The sequence below is a fragment of the Annulohypoxylon truncatum genome (assembly GCF_022578515.1).
Source record: "Annulohypoxylon truncatum strain CBS 140777 unplaced genomic scaffold F4807scaffold_44, whole genome shotgun sequence".
NCBI lineage: Eukaryota > Fungi > Ascomycota > Sordariomycetes > Xylariales > Hypoxylaceae > Annulohypoxylon > Annulohypoxylon truncatum.
Window position 1 is genome coordinate 207,246 of NW_025953830.1, and position 17,530 is coordinate 224,775.

The following is a 17,530-nucleotide window of genomic DNA, read 5'->3' on the forward strand; positions in this document are numbered from 1 at the left end:
CCCGTGATACACTATGATCGTCACCAAAGCACACGGTAGAAGGATAGAAGCATTCAAGATGTCAATTCAAGGAGACCGGTCATACATAGGACATAGTACGGAATAAAGGGAGCCTTTTTTCCGAGAAGATTTCCGCGATCAATACATTTCTGCAAGTACTGCTCAGCTACTGACTTCTGCATTTACGCCACCAACGGTATGAACAAAAGATGTTGGTTACACATGCTTCAACACGGCATCTCTAAATAGGGGGCCGAGAGCCAATGGATACTCAACGTGCTACTAAGTAATACATACTGTGAATATGAAGCGAAGTCCGTAGTCAGCACTAAATCCTTCAGGTCGTTTCTCCTATTCACCTGCAAATTCATATTTTGCCCAAGTTAAATTCCAATCCCCGTATTATCGATATGCGATTTCTCTGTCTACACGGGTCGGGGACCAACTCGAAGGTAAGCCATCGTCAAGTAATGTGTTACTCATATTAGATTAGCAACTAACGAACTAGATGTTCGAGACACAAACCGGTGAGCTGCTAATCGCCTCGTTACAAAAACTACAAAGCTAAGTTATTGGCTGTCAGCCGCGATACGCTACGAGTTAGGGGATCATCATACGTATGAGTTTGTGGAGGGTACCTTGCCAAGCCCAGTGGCCCCCGAACTCAACGGGATGGCTGCTCCAGATGATGAATTCTTTTCATATATTGATCTAGATGATCTAAATACTTGCGTCTCTTCACTTGTCAACCTCGATACCTACATTTCGGAGGAGGGCCCATTCGATGGGATCATGGCCTTTTCGCAAGGAGCTATGATTGCGGCGACGTATATTATTTGGAAGATGACACAGAACGCGGTGCTACAGCAGGATTCTCCCACTTTCAAGTGCGCCATATTCTTTTCTGCGTGGGGTGCATATGACCCTGAGCTACTTTGGCAGAGCCAGCTTCGTCCAATGACACCACTGCTTGACGGAGAAGCCATTCATATTCCCACAGCCCATATATGGGGTCAGGATGATGTTTCGTCAGCTAAAGCAGCCAGTCTTAGTGGCATATGCTCACTCCGTACAAGGCAGATCTATGTACACCCCGGCGGCCATGAAATTCCGGGGGCTAGGATGAATGCTGCTGTCAAGTCCAGCGTTCGAATCATCCGGAGGATAATTTCGTTAGCAGATGAACTTGCTTATAGAGATAGGAAATAGACCGCCTGGGGCGTTATTAGAGACCACGTAATTCATACTGTTGGCAATGATTCATTACCCACCTACATAGCATCTTAGATCATGTGAAATCTAAAACGTTCATTCGATGGATCATGCTACAATATCACATTGAATGTCAGCGCGTGTTAATTCACTTTATCAATTCAACGTACACTTCCGTAATTGACATACGCCCAATTATTTGTTAGCGGGAAAAAGACAATACCTCCTCATAGTGATGATAACCGCATTACACCCAGGTAGAAACTTCGCATATAAGAAATGTATGGATATCTAGGTGATATCAGAATCTCAGTGCGTTTAATCTACTCTGATCTGGGACCTTCGCCACATCAGCGCTATGCTGAATACAGAGGCAACCGCAAATCCAAGCACGATATGCATTTGGAGATTGAAACCTCTCACAAATGTACTTCTAACAGAAGGTTGTAACTGCTCTGGGAGTTTATCTATGGTTGCTGTCGTTTGGAAAATTTGCTCGATCTGTGAAGAAGTCAAGTAGCTAGATAGTTGATCCTTTATCCATCCATTTCCCACAGCAGTGGTAATGGAAACAACAAGCGCGCTTCCTAGGAAGCGAAACTGGGTTCCAGCGGCTGACGCCACAGCTATTTTGAACTGTTAGCCAAAACGAGGTCTACTTATGTTTAGTGGTATATAGTAAGTTTTACCTAAATCTCGCTTTTCCGCGATATACGGTGTCAGCAACGTAACAAAGCCGATGCTAATACCCATCCCCATCCCGGTCAAAACTTCGAGCCCATATAGAGGAGTCCAGTCTGGATTATTTGGGGGGCCTCGAGCCATGAAAATCAATCCCAGCATTTGAAAAATTGACCCGACGAGGCCAATGTATATAGGGGGCACACGCCGCTTTTTGGAAAGCATAGCAACCAGTGTAACACCAATAGGGCCACACATCACGAACGGCAGTAACCGTACACCAGCTTGCAGCGGACTGGCTCCCACTGTTGTCTGGTATCGGATTGGAAGTTGAATGATACAGGTCACACTGACTGAGCCCGTCATAAATGAGTTCCTTCAGACTTCAGGTTAGCAAAACTTCATATCATATGAACTAGAAGAACATACACGAGAAGACCTATTATCTCTCGGTTTTCCAAGAACCGCCAAGGGAATACGGGCTCCGTTAGGCTTCCAGGACGAGAGAAATACCACTGGCTACCAAAGAAGGCTAGCCACACAACCACGGAAACACATATCGGGGCAATAACGGTGGCAGATGTCCAATATAGCAATATCGCAGCTTGTTCGAGTCCGCTAATAAGCAATGCCAATGCTGCAAGCATCAGAAAGGTTCCAGTGAAATCAATGGCCTTGAAATTGGTTTGCTGTCTTTGCCGGCGCAGTCCTTGGTACGGATAATCGTTTGGAACTACGAAAAAGACGACTATTGCTGCGACTGCGCCAGACGGGACGCTATACCGCTGTCAGTCATTTTAAGCATATGCTAATCATAGGTAGCTTACTTAAGTAAAAATACCCATCGCCAAGTTGATCCTTGTGATATCAAACCACCGAAAACAGGCCCCAGAGCATTCCCAAGGGCAACTGCGCCGGCGGACACGGCCGCGATCTGCGGTAACTTGTTTGGTGGCTTCAATTCGTAAAGCATGACGACGGCCACCGCATACACACCCCCGGCGCCGAGGCCCTGGAACGCACGACAGACGATTCTAAAACCAGGGTTAGATAGGGCAACGTAAAACAGCTTCCGAAGAAAAAGGGACCAACAATTGAATCATGGTCTGGGATGCGCCGCTGCCCCCGGCAAAGGCGCTAAACATGATTAGACAAATAATGTAAATAGGCTTGCGTCCTAGGTGATCGCTGATTTTCGCCCAGATAACTAGCCCAGCTAATAGCATTGTTAGACAGGGGGTATAACGGAATAAAAGGCCGGACTTCTTACAGGTGTAAGTTATCAAGTATGCCGTGACTACCCAGCTAGCTTTTACGAAGTCGTGGAGATCGTTCGTTATTGACACTAGAGCAGTTCCGATGATGGTAAGTTCGAGGTTTGCAAGGAAGAGAGCAAGTCCCAATCTGCATTTGAGTTAGCCGACATGACGTTTTGAAGAATGCGACTGATCTCGCATACGCTGCCATAGTAACATGCGATCTCCATCCGGTGAGGTAGTTGAATCGGTCCCCTTCCTCGTACTTCATGGAGTTTTCTGTGCTATTTTGAGGCCCATCAGTCCATTCCTCCATCGCGAACTTGGCGCCGCGTTCAGTCAAAGAATTACTAGAATCCATCGTACCGGTCGCTGGCGTGCTTTAGGACGTGAATCCAGATAAGTTGTTGTAACAGCCGGTATTGATATCATGAGCGAAACAGATCTCTACCGGAGTCCTAGTTATTGTCTAGATGTTTTAAGCTTTAGGGGTATATACACGGAAGGAAAAGGCAGTAATGAGATATGGCTTCAAGGGAAAACACTGTTAGGTAGTTACACCTAGCAGTGTCCAATTGGATGTGCTGGAGCTTGCACAACCAGCACAGTACAAAGGATTGTGGTGGCTGAGACAAGAAAGAATTCTTAGAGCGGCAAATATTAGAGCTAGAATGAAACCTCCGATGCACCAACGTGCTTTACACGAGATCCAGCCATTCGCCGCTAAAGTCGGTAGTCTCTAAGTTTGTGTCACCGTAGAATAACAGCTCGGAAAGAAGTGGGTAAGAAGAATAAAGCCACCATGTAATAGGTAGGTACCTGGTACCTTCCTACAGGTACTTCATCAGGTGCCTGTAGTTGCCCAAACCAATGGCTTAAGCCGCAAGAGCATGACTTCGGCCACCGAAAAAGCAGTGACGGTAGTGGGGGATCGGCAGGCGCAAGGGCGGCAAGTTGCTACTCAAGTTGTACAAGGACATGCAGTCAGAAATCAACGAAATAAGCTGACAGCTTTGTTAATGCAAAGGCAGTCGTAGCTGACCAACCACAAGTTGTTTCTCACTTAGACGGCACATGATCGACACCTTCATCACATGAATCTAGATTCTAACAGCCAGCCTTGCGCTATTCTAGGAATCAAATTAATACTAGGATTCTAATCACAATATGTACAGGTCCTCTCAGTTTATGTCAATCTTAGGTAGGTAGGTACTCTATCACGCCCCATTCTCTTCTCTTTCGGGGAGCCATGGGAACTGATTCCTCTGCTGGCCTCTTCTATGATTGTTCTCATAGGCTTCTGTTACTATGATGTCAGTTGTGCAGATGATACCGTATTGCTGGTCTGTTGGTCTACCAGACCCAACTCCCTGAAGTATAATGGAATTTGGCTCGTCGATGGATTGGTATTTGCGGGGCTTCAACGATCCGAGAGCCGTACGAGACCATGTGTCTTCTTTTCTGATTGTAGATAGCCTCTTACGCTTCATGAATGAGCCAGTCCATGAGCCGAGCCTGCTCAACCATGCCCGAGGCTTCAAGCCGATAAATGCCTTAGGTGCTGCGGGGACGCAGAAGATGAGAATTCCACACGTTGATTCCGCAATAGCCCAAAGCGCTACAGAGGAATAATGATAGGTCATATCGTCCGACCGTCTCCATTCAAGGATAGCATCTAATAAGCATCCAGCAGCAATACAAGCACTATGGGAATTCATCCAGATACAGTTAGTATTCATAACCACGCTCTCGAGTTTTGCGTAGGGCGGGCTTACAAAATACCCACAGCAAATACTGCTGATATTCCAACCTTCTTGACCGTCGATAACTTCAGATTCCAGATCATTCTCTGTGGTAGTAATAATACTGCGATGTCGAGGGTAAAGTTGATAACCGTAGCCACGAGGTTGATAATTTTTATATCTATGCAACTTCCCGGAACCGTCTTATCCCATATCCTTCGATACGGGAAACATGTTAAATTCAATGCGACGAGTATCGATACGTAAAAGAGTATGTTGAATGCCAATAGAAATTTGCAGCTCCGGTGGAAAAGAGTTCGTGTATCCATTGGCGCAAATAACCGAATCCACTCGATGAGGATAGATGATTTGACTAGCATCATAGTGACTACCCAAAAGTTCATACCCATAAATACGATCTTGGAGTTTTAGTATCGAAAGGATAATATGTGTAATTAGGTTAGGACGCACCTGGAGATATCCAGCCATATCCCTTCCACGCATCTCCCATTGATGTACGAATAAGCCCGTAGATTCGGTGATTCGGCGTAGAGATCCCACGATTACAACTATCCAGAATAGCTGGTAAAATTGATCAGCAACTGTATATCAAACTTATTGTTTAGAATCAGTCATCTCCTACATATGCAAAAGCCAACGCATCTATATGAAGGTAATCAGTACCGCATGAGGAGAATGCTCTGTCGATATCACTTACAGTCTCCAAGATGTTGTTGCCTCGTTTTGTAAAACCTCACATATATCCTAGTTGCAAGTGATATTGATGCCACGACTAGACATATAATGAGCCCAACCAGAGACACGGCGTTCTTGTTTGTTGGATGATCGAAGTCCACCGTCACGCCCTCCGGTGGCTTGAGGGCACTGCCGTTAAGAGCATCGTTGAGTTCGCTGGGGGACAAGTTAGAGAAGTCCAGATCTGACATGTTGAATTGCTTATTGGGATGAAAGATTAATTCGAATTCTGAGTCTCGAGAACGAGAGACTAGAGGCCGAACTTCGGTAAAGCAAGCTCGGACGAGACACATACCGGAAGGATTTGAGAAGTCTTGTTGGGCCTGTAAGGGCTTGTTACATTAGATATCAGCACAGCGGAGTAGAAGTGTAGGTAGCTACCGTTAATTGTATTGGTCAATCGTCGCGCAGCTGTAGTTGGTAAGCAGCCCCATTCCATCGTCTTCGAAAAATGCAGATTATTGCTTTTAGAACAGGAGGTGGCGTGACTACAGCGTTGCGGTTCTCTCCAGGCTACATCAACATGCTGCTGGAGAATCTGCCATATGTTCTAACATCCTACATCCATCTACTCGTGTCCGTATATCGATCCATTTTGCGATAGGAACAGGCCTGTTACCCTCCATCAGCATTCTGCTGGCGTGATCATTGCTTGTTTTTTGTTTTATTTACTTGGTCTTCAATAACTTTTCCATTTATTAGTATTCTCTTCTAAGTCCCTTTTATGTGATAACTATCTAGGTAGGTAGGCACCTAGGTATGAACATCGTGAAGTGGTTCTAATTTCTAGTATGGCGAGTGGTTAGCTCGTAGAAGTATTTATGCCTCGGTGCTTCAGCGGTGTAATCTTCCTCGTTATTCCACGAAAGGCAAAAAGGAGTAGATCTTGGGAATAAGTTCTATTTGAAATTTGAGTAACACTGAGTGGAGTGAGTTGCCAATTCTTGAAATATCTATTATATCATGCGGCTACGATACATCGTTATCATACTGTGCGACAATGTAACTAACCTCACACTGTCTACCCTCCTTTATGCACAGCTGACTACCTGCTTCTAGGACTTCGGCTTGTGTTCGAGATCCCCCAACCACAATATGGGGTACACTTCCATATCGATTGTTATAACCTAAACTGGCCATAGCCAACTTCAGTACTTAATTCTACGCTCAACATTAGCTAAGACATGTGTTGACACAGTCCAACATCACCTTTATCATTGTAGTTGGCCAGCTTAAAGTATTATAAACTCATAGCTACTAGATAGGTACCTGAGTATTGAAGAAAGAAACTTACACAGGTACTTGACCCTCTGTTACGAGGCTAAGGCGCTGTAGCCATCTCTTCCTCGAATGGATGTGTTGCAATGTCGATAGTACGCCACTAAATCCTTTAAAAGATCGGCAATCATATATGCTTATTAACCGTTCATTGTATTAGAACTTGAGAGAACTAATCCCTAGCCGTAAGTAGAAATCAAAGGTTAGGTTGAGTTCGCAGCGTTTCATTTTAATCCCAATGGCCGATCTTAAATGGTTCATATTGTGTCAAGATCCTTAGCCCCCATTTCATTGCCGTCTGGTGTAACTGCCGAGTTCTAAGAATATCTAGGTAGTACCTATCTTTGGTGCCCCCGGTAAGATTCACCAATTAGAGTCCAGCTAAGCTAGCTTTCATCTTGAATTTACAAGCCGTATCCAACTTCAGGGGAAACAAACTTATTGAAGAAATGATAGAAGATTCCTACTTGAGTACATACCTACCTACTATGTAGGTATCTGGGTACTCGAGTCTTTCGTTAATTCTCTCGTCTCGTAAGTTAACCAGTAATAAAGATGTGTTTATTGGGTGACCCGTACCTAAGGGTCTGGCACGATCAAAATTTGGCTCCCATAAAACCGTGGAGACTTATCAATAGCCAGACGTATAGCGGAATTTTCACAGGAATCTTCCTACAAATATAGTGTGCGTACTAAGCGAGAGTAATAGAGCTCTCTACGCCAGAAGACCCCTTTTCATGGCTTGTCAGTTCCGCCTCGCGAAAGTGAGAAAGGGTCTAAGTACCTGCCTACCTTAGTAGACTTCGCTTTTTATACCGAGTCTACTCCACCATGTTACACGAGTAATAGCAATTACACCATCAAATCCTTGACCAATACAATTTACCTGTCAAATATATACATTGAGGAGATTGCGAAGGAGTCACTACCCTTGATATTCAAGTCTTCAGCAGAGTTAGGCTTTTCTGCTCAGCTATCACTTTTAGGGAAAGATATTAACTTTCTCTCTTTCTCTCTTTGCAGGTATTTATCGGAAGTAGTCATGGGAATCCCGAATCTTGCCTGAAGAGATTGCCCATCTATGCTTAGATCGACATGACTTGCCCAAAGTTGGAATATCTGTATTGGAACCGTGGCTCTCGCGGTTTCGACCTCTTGCGGAGTGCGCTTCTTAAGCTCCAAGTTTCTGCCAACAACCCTCGTGATCTCAGCCCTAGCTTATCCGATTGTAAGGCTCTCATCACCTAGCTCAATCTCCTGATTGCCAAATTTTGCCTGGTCTAGGAAAGCTGCGGCGGCAAACTTGCCAATATCCAATTCATCTATCTCTTTGGTTGGCATAAGACTACAGCTCCACCACGATTAGTACCTGTACTTCCAGCAACCCCTGAGTTCCACAAAATCTTACTTCTAGTTGGTTAGACGCCTCCGAAGATCACTGTGAAAGCCTCAACGCTCACAGGCTTTAAGGGCCTGCACTATCGTCGATGTATAGTTACCGGTTTTGTGGAGACTGTAGTCTTATTCCGACCAAAGAGATATGTGATATCTTGACTCTGTCATCATAAGAATGTACAAGCTCGTTATCTGTAGCCAACCCAGGATAGTAAAAACGACTGTTTGGTAGTAGATAGTTGGAATGAATCCAAGCCGGTCGGAGGATGGTGTATTGCAACCCAGAATTTCGAACCATGTCCTCGACTTCCGCTTTAGCTTCGAAATAGGCGCGCGGACTTGGGTCATCATAACCGTTTCCACTCCTATCCCATTTGCTTCTATCCCTGGTAAAGAATGCCGTAGAAACAACGATGATCTCGACTTTAGCATCTTTACAAGCTTGAATAATCCCACGTGCTTGCCGCGGCATCGCCTGTCGGTTTTCGGCGAAGGGAATCAAGTTTAGGGAAAGGCCATTGCACCCTTTCGCCGCTTCTAAGAAAGTATCGAAGCTCTCGTGGGTTCCTTGGAATATTTTAACCCCTTTTCCTTCCAACTCCCGTGCTGATGTTGTCAGGGGATTTCGAACCACGGCGTGAATCTTAGCACGGGCTTCAAGTAATGTGACAAGGGGGTCACAAGAGAGACTTGGAATAAAGTCAATTTACTAATGATTCTGTTTTAGTCCTAAAGGTCCTTGGTTCCTGCAATCTATAATACATACCTAATTCCTTTAGTCTCATGGCCCCTCTTTTGAGGCTATGTCCAATTAGTATCTGCCACAACATGCCTATTCCCGTAAATGCCGTCCTTATCTGCTAGGTATCCAGTAGGGTTCGTATAAGTTGCATACCTTCTACGATGATCCTGTACACGGAGCTATGCAGCATGAAGCACGGATGGATCTAATTTTTTCGTGTAATATAACAAGAAATAGATAAATAAAATGCCCAATAGAAAACATATCAACACTAGCAATAATCCACCTTATCTTGGCTGCGCCTTGGACTCTGTTAACTGAGGATTAGTCAGCAATTACCTAATAATCGACTATATTCCCGTCACACAGTCTGTGAGTGCCGGATCTCTGTAATCAAGGACTAATCCCTATATGGATGGATTACTTAATTGCCCTGTGACAATTCATATAGTTAGATAAGAGGTAGGTAGGTAAATAATTCTAAACCGTCTCAAATTCATCACGAAAAGAACCAATTCGGTGTAGACATGGTTTTCAGTTTGGAAGATGGCTCATACATTTGGCGGAGATCCGATTATCCCAAGTATATGCCGGAGTTCCGTCCATCTCCAGGGCATTAGCGCCTCAATGGCCCAACTATGGCCAGCCATAGCGGCAAAATGCCTACTCCAACTCCCTTTAGCGGAGCTTTCTTGCCTTCAGATTTCGTGGACTTCTCTTCCCGTTCTTTGAAGTCAATGAGACCATCTCTCATAATTAGCCCCGCTTTGGCATGCCAACGGTCTAATGTGTACCTAGCAGCCTAAGTAGGCATGGCGTTATCCGCTATAATGGCTACAGAGAGGGCCTCTTATAACAGGCATACCGTTATAAGCTAGACCAAACAGTTGCCGTTGCCAATGGACATAGCTGTTCCGCTGTGCTTAGTCGCGTGTTCAAATGGAAGGTATATGGGTTTGAGCAGCCAAAATATTTACCTTCAAAGCTGTACATGAGATGACAAATCGTCGAGCCAGCGCGGTGGAGGATATATCTACCTAGGTAGGTAGGTAACATTTGATGTGCATCTTGCAGGTTCCCCTTGTTACAAATAGAAAACGAATACGAACCCCCCCGTCAATCTAGTAGCCGACTTGTGGCTAGATACCGATAGGACGATGAAGTTCTGGATCGACCCATCAGATGTAGGAACCGTATGCGTACCGAGCTACTTGCTCCATACAGGTACGTAACTTTTGAAAACACATAGAAAGGAAAAGCAGAAAGGGTCTCGCATAAGTTTTCTCTAAGCTTTTCCCAAGTCTAGCAAAGGTAAGGAAAGTTGTAATCTCTATACCTATATCATGGAGAAATTTGCAAGCATTCAGGAGAAATACACAACAGAAGCGCAGAAGCGTCTGCGACCTGATGGCACTGACCAATATCAAGTACTGTCGCAAAGCGATTCTGACCATTTGCGCCACTTAGTTGACGACATCTGGGCAGATCATGCTGTTCTCGATGCACTTCCTCCGCCCCTTGCGTCGGGGGCTTGTCCAAAGTTCCTCATCATAGGCGCTGGAATGGGCGGGATAATGAGCGCGGTCCGGCTCATCCAGGCTGGTTTCACAGCAGATCAGATCCGAATCGTTGACACGGCTGGCGGAATTGGAGGTACTTGGTATTGGAATCGGTATCCTGGTTTGCATTGCGATGTCGAAGCCTACGTCTACTTGCCCCTGTTGGAGGAGATGGGGTATATGCCCTCCCATAAGTACGCCCCAGGAGTTGAAATCCGGAATTATCTCAAGAGCGTGGTGAAGCGCTGGGATCTTGAGGACAAAATTCTCTTCAGGACCAAAACAGATAAAATAGAATGGGATGAGCCTGCTCGTGTGTGGAAAATAGATCTCACTACTAGTCGAGGGCCAGGGGGAGCGGAAAAGGTCTCCCTAGTAGTGAACGCGGAATTCGTGTGGTTAACAGCCGGATTATTGAGCAGGCCAAAAATCCCAAAATTACCCGGCACCGGGATCGAAGGTTTCAAGGGCGACCTCTTCCATACGTCGTTATGGAACTACGACGTTACCGGGGGCTCATCCGAAGAGGTCTTCCCGGTCTTGTCGAAGCTGAAGAACAAGAGAGTAGGCATCATCGGCACCGGCGCAACCGCAATCCAGGTAGTGCCTTACCTGGCCAAATATGCTAAGGAAGTCTACGTGTTCCAGCGTACACCCAGCGCGGTCTACGCCCGAGGTCAACGGCGCACAGACCCGGAAGAATGGAAGAAGATAACCAGCCAGCCTGGTTGGCAACTGGATCGCAATAAGAACATGGCTTCGCACATATCCAACAGCGCGCCTCCAGGCACTCCAGACTTGGTGAACGACGAGTGGACCAAGCAACTCGCGTATTCAGCCTTAGTTGGCGACGAGAAATTCGCGCTCGTGGCACCGGACAAGATACCAGATGTCATTAGTTACTTCATGGAGCAGGACGCGGAGAACAGCGCGAGGCTACGAGCCCGAGTCGCCGAAATCGTCAAAGACAAGGAGACAGCTCAGAAGCTAACCCCATGGTATCCAGCCTGGTGTAAAAGGAACACCTTCAGTGACACATACCTCCAATCGTTCAACGAGCCGCACGTCCATCTCATCGACACCGACGGTAAGGGCGTTGACGGTGTAACGCCGTATGGCATTGTCGCCAACGACCAGGAGATTCCGCTCGATGTCCTCGTGCTAGGCACGGGGTATCAATCCCCGGGTGTCCTGAGCGCAGACGCAGCCGCGCACGCAGGCGTCACGTTGCTCGGCCGAGAGGGTAAGACGATTCCCGAGCGCTGGGCGACCACAGGCCCCGCCACGCTGCACGGTTACGCGAGCCACGGTTTCCCAAACCTGTTTTGGCTCTCGCCCTTACAAGCCGGGGTCGGCGCGAACCACGTCTTCACGCTAGACACGCAGTGTCAGCAGATCGCGTACGTGGCGGCCGAGGCACACAAACGGATGGGCGGGTTCACTCAAAGCGGGTTCACGGTCGAGGCCGAGGAGGCGGCTCAGGAGGCGTGGAGCCAAAGAATTGTGCAGGGCGCGGGGCGGTTTGCGACGATGGCAATATGCACTCCGAGTTATATGAACAACGAAGGACATGTAAATGACCCCAATGCTACGCCAGAAGAGATGTTAAAACGGGCACGGGCGTCGCCGTATAGCGGTGGCATATTGGGTTTCCTGAAGGAGCTGGAGGAGTGGCGTGAGGGAGATAAATTGTCCGGGATAAAAGTTTCTAGCTTCGAAGAGGACTCGCTTCAGAATTGAGAAGTCATAATCGCGAGAGAACTATCGTACACTACCTAGTATAGAGCGATTAGCACTACTCAACGCTTATGTATCTATATACTTGCTGTGAGTCACATAAATATGGATAGATATGAATAAACTGATCTTAATGAAGGTCAAAATTCGTAATCAATCCATATTTGGGTTATAAATCTAGTTTATATAGAGCATTATGGTTCATCCCACATTACATGATTCGGCATCAGGTAAGAATATCGGAAATCGTGTGCGATAGGGTTATGAGATAAACCAAAAAGGCTTAAAATATGACCTAGATAAGAATTTCTCTAGCCGTGTGAGTCGCTATTATAGCTTTATATTCGTATGGGGCGTCTTCGCCATGTCCGGTCGACTCATATGGCATGTCTTCGCATAAAGTGTATCTGCAATTCATGCCCGTACGCTCCGCCTAGTCGTACGCTTCCTCATACTCATCTTCATATTCTTCTCGAGCTTCCTCGAGCTCTTCGAAGTCGCTGCTACTAGCATCGGAATCTCTTGCTTTGGCAAGAGCCTCTTCGTAATTCTCGCGAGCGGAGCGTACGGACTCGCGGTCGCTGGCATCGACGTATTCGCCCTCCGCATTATACTCCGGCTCGTAGACCGGCTCGGAATAGACAGGAGCAGGCGGAGGGGCTGCATACTCGGGAACCGGCGCATGGTTTTTCTCTTCATCGGAAGAATCGTCTACATACATGTCAGCACAGGCATTTGTATAGGCGTTAATTCAAATGGCAGAAAGATTAAGGACGTGAAAGAGACTCACCGAGAGCATTAGCGATCAATGCACCACCGATAGCACCAACCGCAAGACCACCGGCGGCACCTAATAAGAGGCCACCATGTCCACTTTTCTTTTTCTTCTTCTTTTCCTCCTCTCCATATTCGCCACGGTTCTCACCAGAGTACTTGCCGTACGCTAGATCATCGTCTTCATACCTATGGCTGCTCTGCTCTCCGTGACCACCATAGGAGCCGTACCCACCTCCATGCGACTCATGAGAGGAATATCCATAGTCACCAGGGGGCGCGCCGTGAGATGAGTAACCGGGTTCACCGGATCCACGATCATCTCCAGAGTGGCCTCCGGCGTGATATCCGGGTGCTTCCCATTGAGAGCGGCCGGTAGCTTGCTCGTAATAATACCACCGTTGATATTGCTGATCATATTGAGGCACCCATCCGGATGGAATTGGCGGTTTATCCGGTGGCGGCGAGTAAGTTGGCCCGTCGCTTGGGGGAGCAGGACTACTTTGATAGCTCTGAGGTGGAGGAGTACTATAAGATCCCTGTGGCGGCGGGCTATTATAGGGACCTTGAGAGGGGTACGGAGCTTGATAGTTGCCTGGAGATGCAGATTGAGGAGGTCTGTCGCCGTATGGTGGATATGGCTGCTGATGGTAGCTGCTGCCGTATTGTTGAGACGGAGGCGGGTAATTATGCTGGCCTACTAGGACCTCAGCATTACTTTACTTCGAAGGCAGGTGAGACAGTGGTGACTAACCTGGATATCCAGGACCTTCTCTTTCCCTCGGCTTCTCGGAGCCGAGGTCTAGGCCGTCCAGCTTACTTGCTAGCTTGTTAAGAAAAGACATCGTGTTGTGCTCAAGCTATCCTCCTTATCTCGATATCTGACCTCTTTCTCGAGCCGTACTAGAGAATAGGACAGACGAAGGTATAGCGCACCCGACAAGGAGAGAGAGGTTGCGAGATGGAGTTCAGATATGACAACAACCTATTTTACCTTCGCCGCAATTGGCCGCACAATATATCTAAGGAAGGTCAATGGATGGGTTGCCAAGGCTGATAATCTGCGGGCTGACAGCGTGGTTCAGCCCACAGTGGACGATCTGCCAGCCTGCAAAATTGATGTTACCTCGTACTAAATATAATGAGAAGTCGAAGTATTAATGGTGAACTGTTTCAATTCCCAATTGAGTTTATGGGGTATGGATGTACTTGCTCAATCAATTAACAGACATTAGCTCTTGCTTTCAAGCTATTTCGGGTTGTTCCAAAGAGACAACCAACTACAAGCTCACAATAGAAACCCAACTCGGTTACACGGCAACGTAACCGCCCACTAGGAATTGGCGGCCTCCCCCATTTTTGCCCCTCCTGCCCCTTCTGCCCCTCCAACCCCCCGCTTGATCATACGCCAAAGAACCCCCTTCCTCCTTCTCTATGCTAGCCACGATCAGCCCTAACTCAATTCCGGGTTAGCAGCAGCAGTTACTAAGTCCAGCTCCCTTGCACTTAATAAGGATCTTTCTCTTTAGCTTACGATTCTCAGCCGCAAGTATTCCTTCGACATACGTAAACCTTAACGAGGCATCCAACCCTATCAATTCCATAAGTATCAAACAGCTTCATTTCGGACTAATTGGGCAATACTTGATTACTTCTCTAGTGTTCCTTCTTTAGCACAATTTATATTCAATTAACACAATGTCGGGTTGGGGTCATAACCAACACGGCCATCATGGTCATCAAGGTCATCAAGGCTACGACGAAAGATATAGTGGTGGATATCAACAACCTCCCCCCCAATCATGGTCATCGCCGCCGCCACCTCGAGGTTATGACCAAGGACATGGTCAATATCAACAACAGTATCCGCCCCAGCAGTACCCTGGCGGTCCTCCTCCAGGTCAATATCCCCCTCAAGGCCCACCACCAGGACAATATCAAAACCAACCCTACCCACCTCACCAGCCACCGCAGGGACAGTATGGCCAACCCCCTGCTCAATATTCCCAAGGTGGTCCTCCTCATCATCACCATCCCGGCCATTATCCTCCACCATCGGGCCCTCCGCCGCCAGGCCTAGATCCTTACGGCTATCCCCAGCACTCCGGTCAGCAGGGCTACGGTGGCCCTCGCCGTGACGGACCCCCTCCGCCAACGGCTCCGCAGCAGTTCGGTCATGGTGCCCCTGAGGGCTACACCTTCCAGTACTCCAATTGTACCGGAAAACGCAAGGCATTGTTGATTGGCATCAACTATTTCGGTCAAAAAGCCGAGTTACGTGGTTGTATCAATGACACCAAGAATGTCTCTCAATTTCTTATAGAGCGCTACGGATACAAGAGGGAAGACATGATTATCTTGACTGATGATCAGCAAGATCCTATTTTGATTCCTACTAAGGCCAACATCCTTCGAGCATTGCAGTGGCTTGTCTCCAACGCTCGGCCTAATGATGCCCTGTTCCTCCACTACTCGGGCCATGGCGGACAAACTAAGGACGAAGGTATTTGATTCTAGTTTATGTTTATATCTATGATTGCGAGCATTTACTTATATGACAATGCAGATGGTGATGAAGAAGATGGCTACGACGAGGTTATCTACCCTGTTGATTACGAGAGAGCCGGCCATATTGTAGATGATCAACTTCATCAAATAGTCGTCAACCCTCTTCAAGCAGGAGTGAGATTGACGGCCATCTTTGATTCCTGCCATTCCGGTTCAGTTTTGGATTTGCCTTACATCTACTCGACCAAGGGCGTTCTAAAAGAACCTAACCTTGCGGCCGAAGCCGGCCAGGGGCTTCTTAAGGCATTCACCTCTTACGCCTCGGGGGACACAGCAGGAGCTGCCAGTGCCATCTTCAACTTCGCCAAAACTGCATACCGGGGAGATGATGGATATAAGAAGACTGTTCAAACCAAAGTGAGTTGCTACAGCTCAGTATCATTCAGCCATCCTATAAAAACTAACCTGGAGTGTAACAGACCTCACCTGCGGATGTAATTATGTGGTCCGGTAGCAAGGACGACCAGACATCGTAAGTACCTAACCAGGACAGATGATTCCGGACTAGTGCGATTGACAATTTCGTAGTGCGGACGCGACAATTGCATCTCAAGCAACAGGGGCGATGTCTTGGGCTTTTATCACGGCGATTAAGCAAAACCCTAAGCAGAGCTATGTCGAGCTTCTCAACAGCATCCGCGATGTGTTGCAGACCAAGTATTCGCAGAAGCCACAGTTGTCTTGTAGTCATCCTCTTGGTGAGTCATTCATACATTAGAACATAGACGCGTGCTAATATTCGCAGACACAAACCTTCTCTTTGTGATGTAAATTGGGATAATGTCAAAAGTACTGTTGAGCATTGGGTATCTAGTTTACCCGTAGATTAGAGAAATCGCGTCAATTCAATGCGATTTAATGTTATGAAATAACATGGGCCAGTTTGATAATCCCGCGACTTGGTGTCCATTTTGCGGGATAATTCAATTATTCCGCGCGAATTTACTACATCGAGAGCATTACGATCAATGACTTCCAATGTTCCCTAATGCTCCCACAAATGCTCGTATGGCTAACTCAGTTATATAGATATTTTTCTATCTATAAGAAATAGTTGGTTATTCTTGCGCTAATAAACTTGATTATATTTTCATGCACAGGGGTTATTCCGCACCTAACAACATAGGCATGAATAATAAAAAGGCTATCTTGTGCCTTTTGTCCAAGCAACCTTACTTTAAGTAATCTTTCGCAACGAGGCATCCGTCAAGTGAAACTATTTCCAACATTTCTTCAAAGGGGCTGTCCATGCAACAAGATGGTTGAGTCTAGTTTATTGCGACAAACTAGCCTTTTGTCAACCACGCTTGCCAGAATACCATATTCAATGTCGCCTGCTTTACACTTTACTCATAGCAGTGGCCGGCCTAACACTTAGCCACGGCAGGTCCCGGATTCGTGTAGCTTGTCGGTGTTGGCTAGTACAGCTGGAAGAGGATACCAGGGCCAGAGGCCTAAGAAACATCAGAGCCGGGTATTCTTTAGGAGAGGAATATTTGGACAGGTTTATCTTATAAGCACCGGCACTTCCCGCGATATGTTCAACGCGATATGTTCAACGCGCAGCAGGTAATAACCCCCCCGCAAGACACGTTGCGTTCTCCACGATAACCTCGAGGCCCACCGACGGCCAGGTAATCTCCTCCCGGGACATAGGCCAGTCCTAGTAAATCTTGAACCTCGAAGCGCCCTCGCCATTGAACGACTCGGCCGTCTGTCTCGCAGGAGCTTTCGCCTTGTAGAAAGCGAAGGGACCGGGGTGCTGGTTGTGCCGTCGACGCGGAATCCGACAATATCCCCCTGCTTTCACTGTCATCATGTTTCCGCCGT

At 47.0% G+C, this 17,530-nt stretch overlaps 7 protein-coding genes across 7 annotated transcripts; 3 read left to right on the top strand and 4 right to left on the bottom strand.

Annotated features, from left to right (window-relative positions):
• Positions 1–232: 232 nt before the first annotated feature.
• Positions 233–1,412, top strand: F4807DRAFT_443660 (serine hydrolase FSH). Its single transcript, XM_047999572.1, has 3 exons — positions 233–452; positions 565–1,325; positions 1,383–1,412. The coding sequence occupies exons 1-2, from the start codon at positions 411–413 to the stop codon at positions 1,207–1,209; spliced, it is 687 nt and encodes a 228-aa protein (XP_047849860.1). The 5' UTR covers positions 233–410; the 3' UTR covers positions 1,210–1,325; positions 1,383–1,412.
• On the bottom strand, positions 1,347–3,832 carry F4807DRAFT_288855 (putative multidrug resistance protein fnx1). The gene is made up of 7 exons (XM_047994777.1): positions 3,353–3,832; positions 3,164–3,297; positions 2,986–3,109; positions 2,721–2,927; positions 2,323–2,670; positions 1,902–2,269; positions 1,347–1,838 (listed from the first exon to the last, which is right to left on the bottom strand). Exons 1-7 carry the CDS (start codon positions 3,508–3,510, stop codon positions 1,531–1,533), a joined length of 1,647 nt encoding a protein of 548 aa, XP_047849861.1. The 5' UTR covers positions 3,511–3,832; the 3' UTR covers positions 1,347–1,530.
• Positions 3,833–4,366: 534 nt separating this feature from the next.
• F4807DRAFT_464819 (uncharacterized protein) lies at positions 4,367–5,838 on the bottom strand (the record flags this gene model as incomplete). Its single annotated transcript, XM_048002187.1, has 5 exons — positions 4,367–4,853; positions 4,925–5,310; positions 5,363–5,473; positions 5,535–5,554; positions 5,610–5,838. 5 exons carry the CDS (start codon positions 5,836–5,838, stop codon positions 4,367–4,369), a joined length of 1,233 nt encoding a protein of 410 aa, XP_047849862.1.
• A 1,897-nt stretch (positions 5,839–7,735) lies between these two features.
• F4807DRAFT_471195 (NmrA family protein) lies at positions 7,736–9,150 on the bottom strand (the record flags this gene model as incomplete). Its single annotated transcript, XM_048002899.1, has 3 exons — positions 7,736–8,138; positions 8,425–9,009; positions 9,083–9,150. 3 exons carry the CDS (start codon positions 9,148–9,150, stop codon positions 7,895–7,897), a joined length of 897 nt encoding a protein of 298 aa, XP_047849863.1. The 3' UTR covers positions 7,736–7,894.
• A 1,255-nt stretch (positions 9,151–10,405) lies between these two features.
• F4807DRAFT_464820 (FAD/NAD(P)-binding domain-containing protein) lies at positions 10,406–12,361 on the top strand (the record flags this gene model as incomplete). The annotated part of the gene is made up of 1 exon (XM_048002188.1): positions 10,406–12,361. One exon carries the CDS (start codon positions 10,406–10,408, stop codon positions 12,359–12,361), a length of 1,956 nt encoding a protein of 651 aa, XP_047849864.1.
• A 160-nt stretch (positions 12,362–12,521) lies between these two features.
• F4807DRAFT_288943 (uncharacterized protein) lies at positions 12,522–14,403 on the bottom strand. Its single transcript, XM_047994779.1, has 3 exons — positions 13,887–14,403; positions 13,149–13,829; positions 12,522–13,069 (listed from the first exon to the last, which is right to left on the bottom strand). Exons 1-3 carry the CDS (start codon positions 13,975–13,977, stop codon positions 12,792–12,794), a joined length of 1,050 nt encoding a protein of 349 aa, XP_047849865.1. The 5' UTR covers positions 13,978–14,403; the 3' UTR covers positions 12,522–12,791.
• On the top strand, positions 14,400–16,738 carry F4807DRAFT_288904 (caspase domain-containing protein). Its single transcript, XM_047994778.1, has 5 exons — positions 14,400–15,635; positions 15,699–16,057; positions 16,120–16,172; positions 16,229–16,398; positions 16,446–16,738. The coding sequence occupies exons 1-5, from the start codon at positions 14,831–14,833 to the stop codon at positions 16,469–16,471; spliced, it is 1,413 nt and encodes a 470-aa protein (XP_047849866.1). The 5' UTR covers positions 14,400–14,830; the 3' UTR covers positions 16,472–16,738.
• Positions 16,739–17,530: the final 792 nt, after the last annotated feature.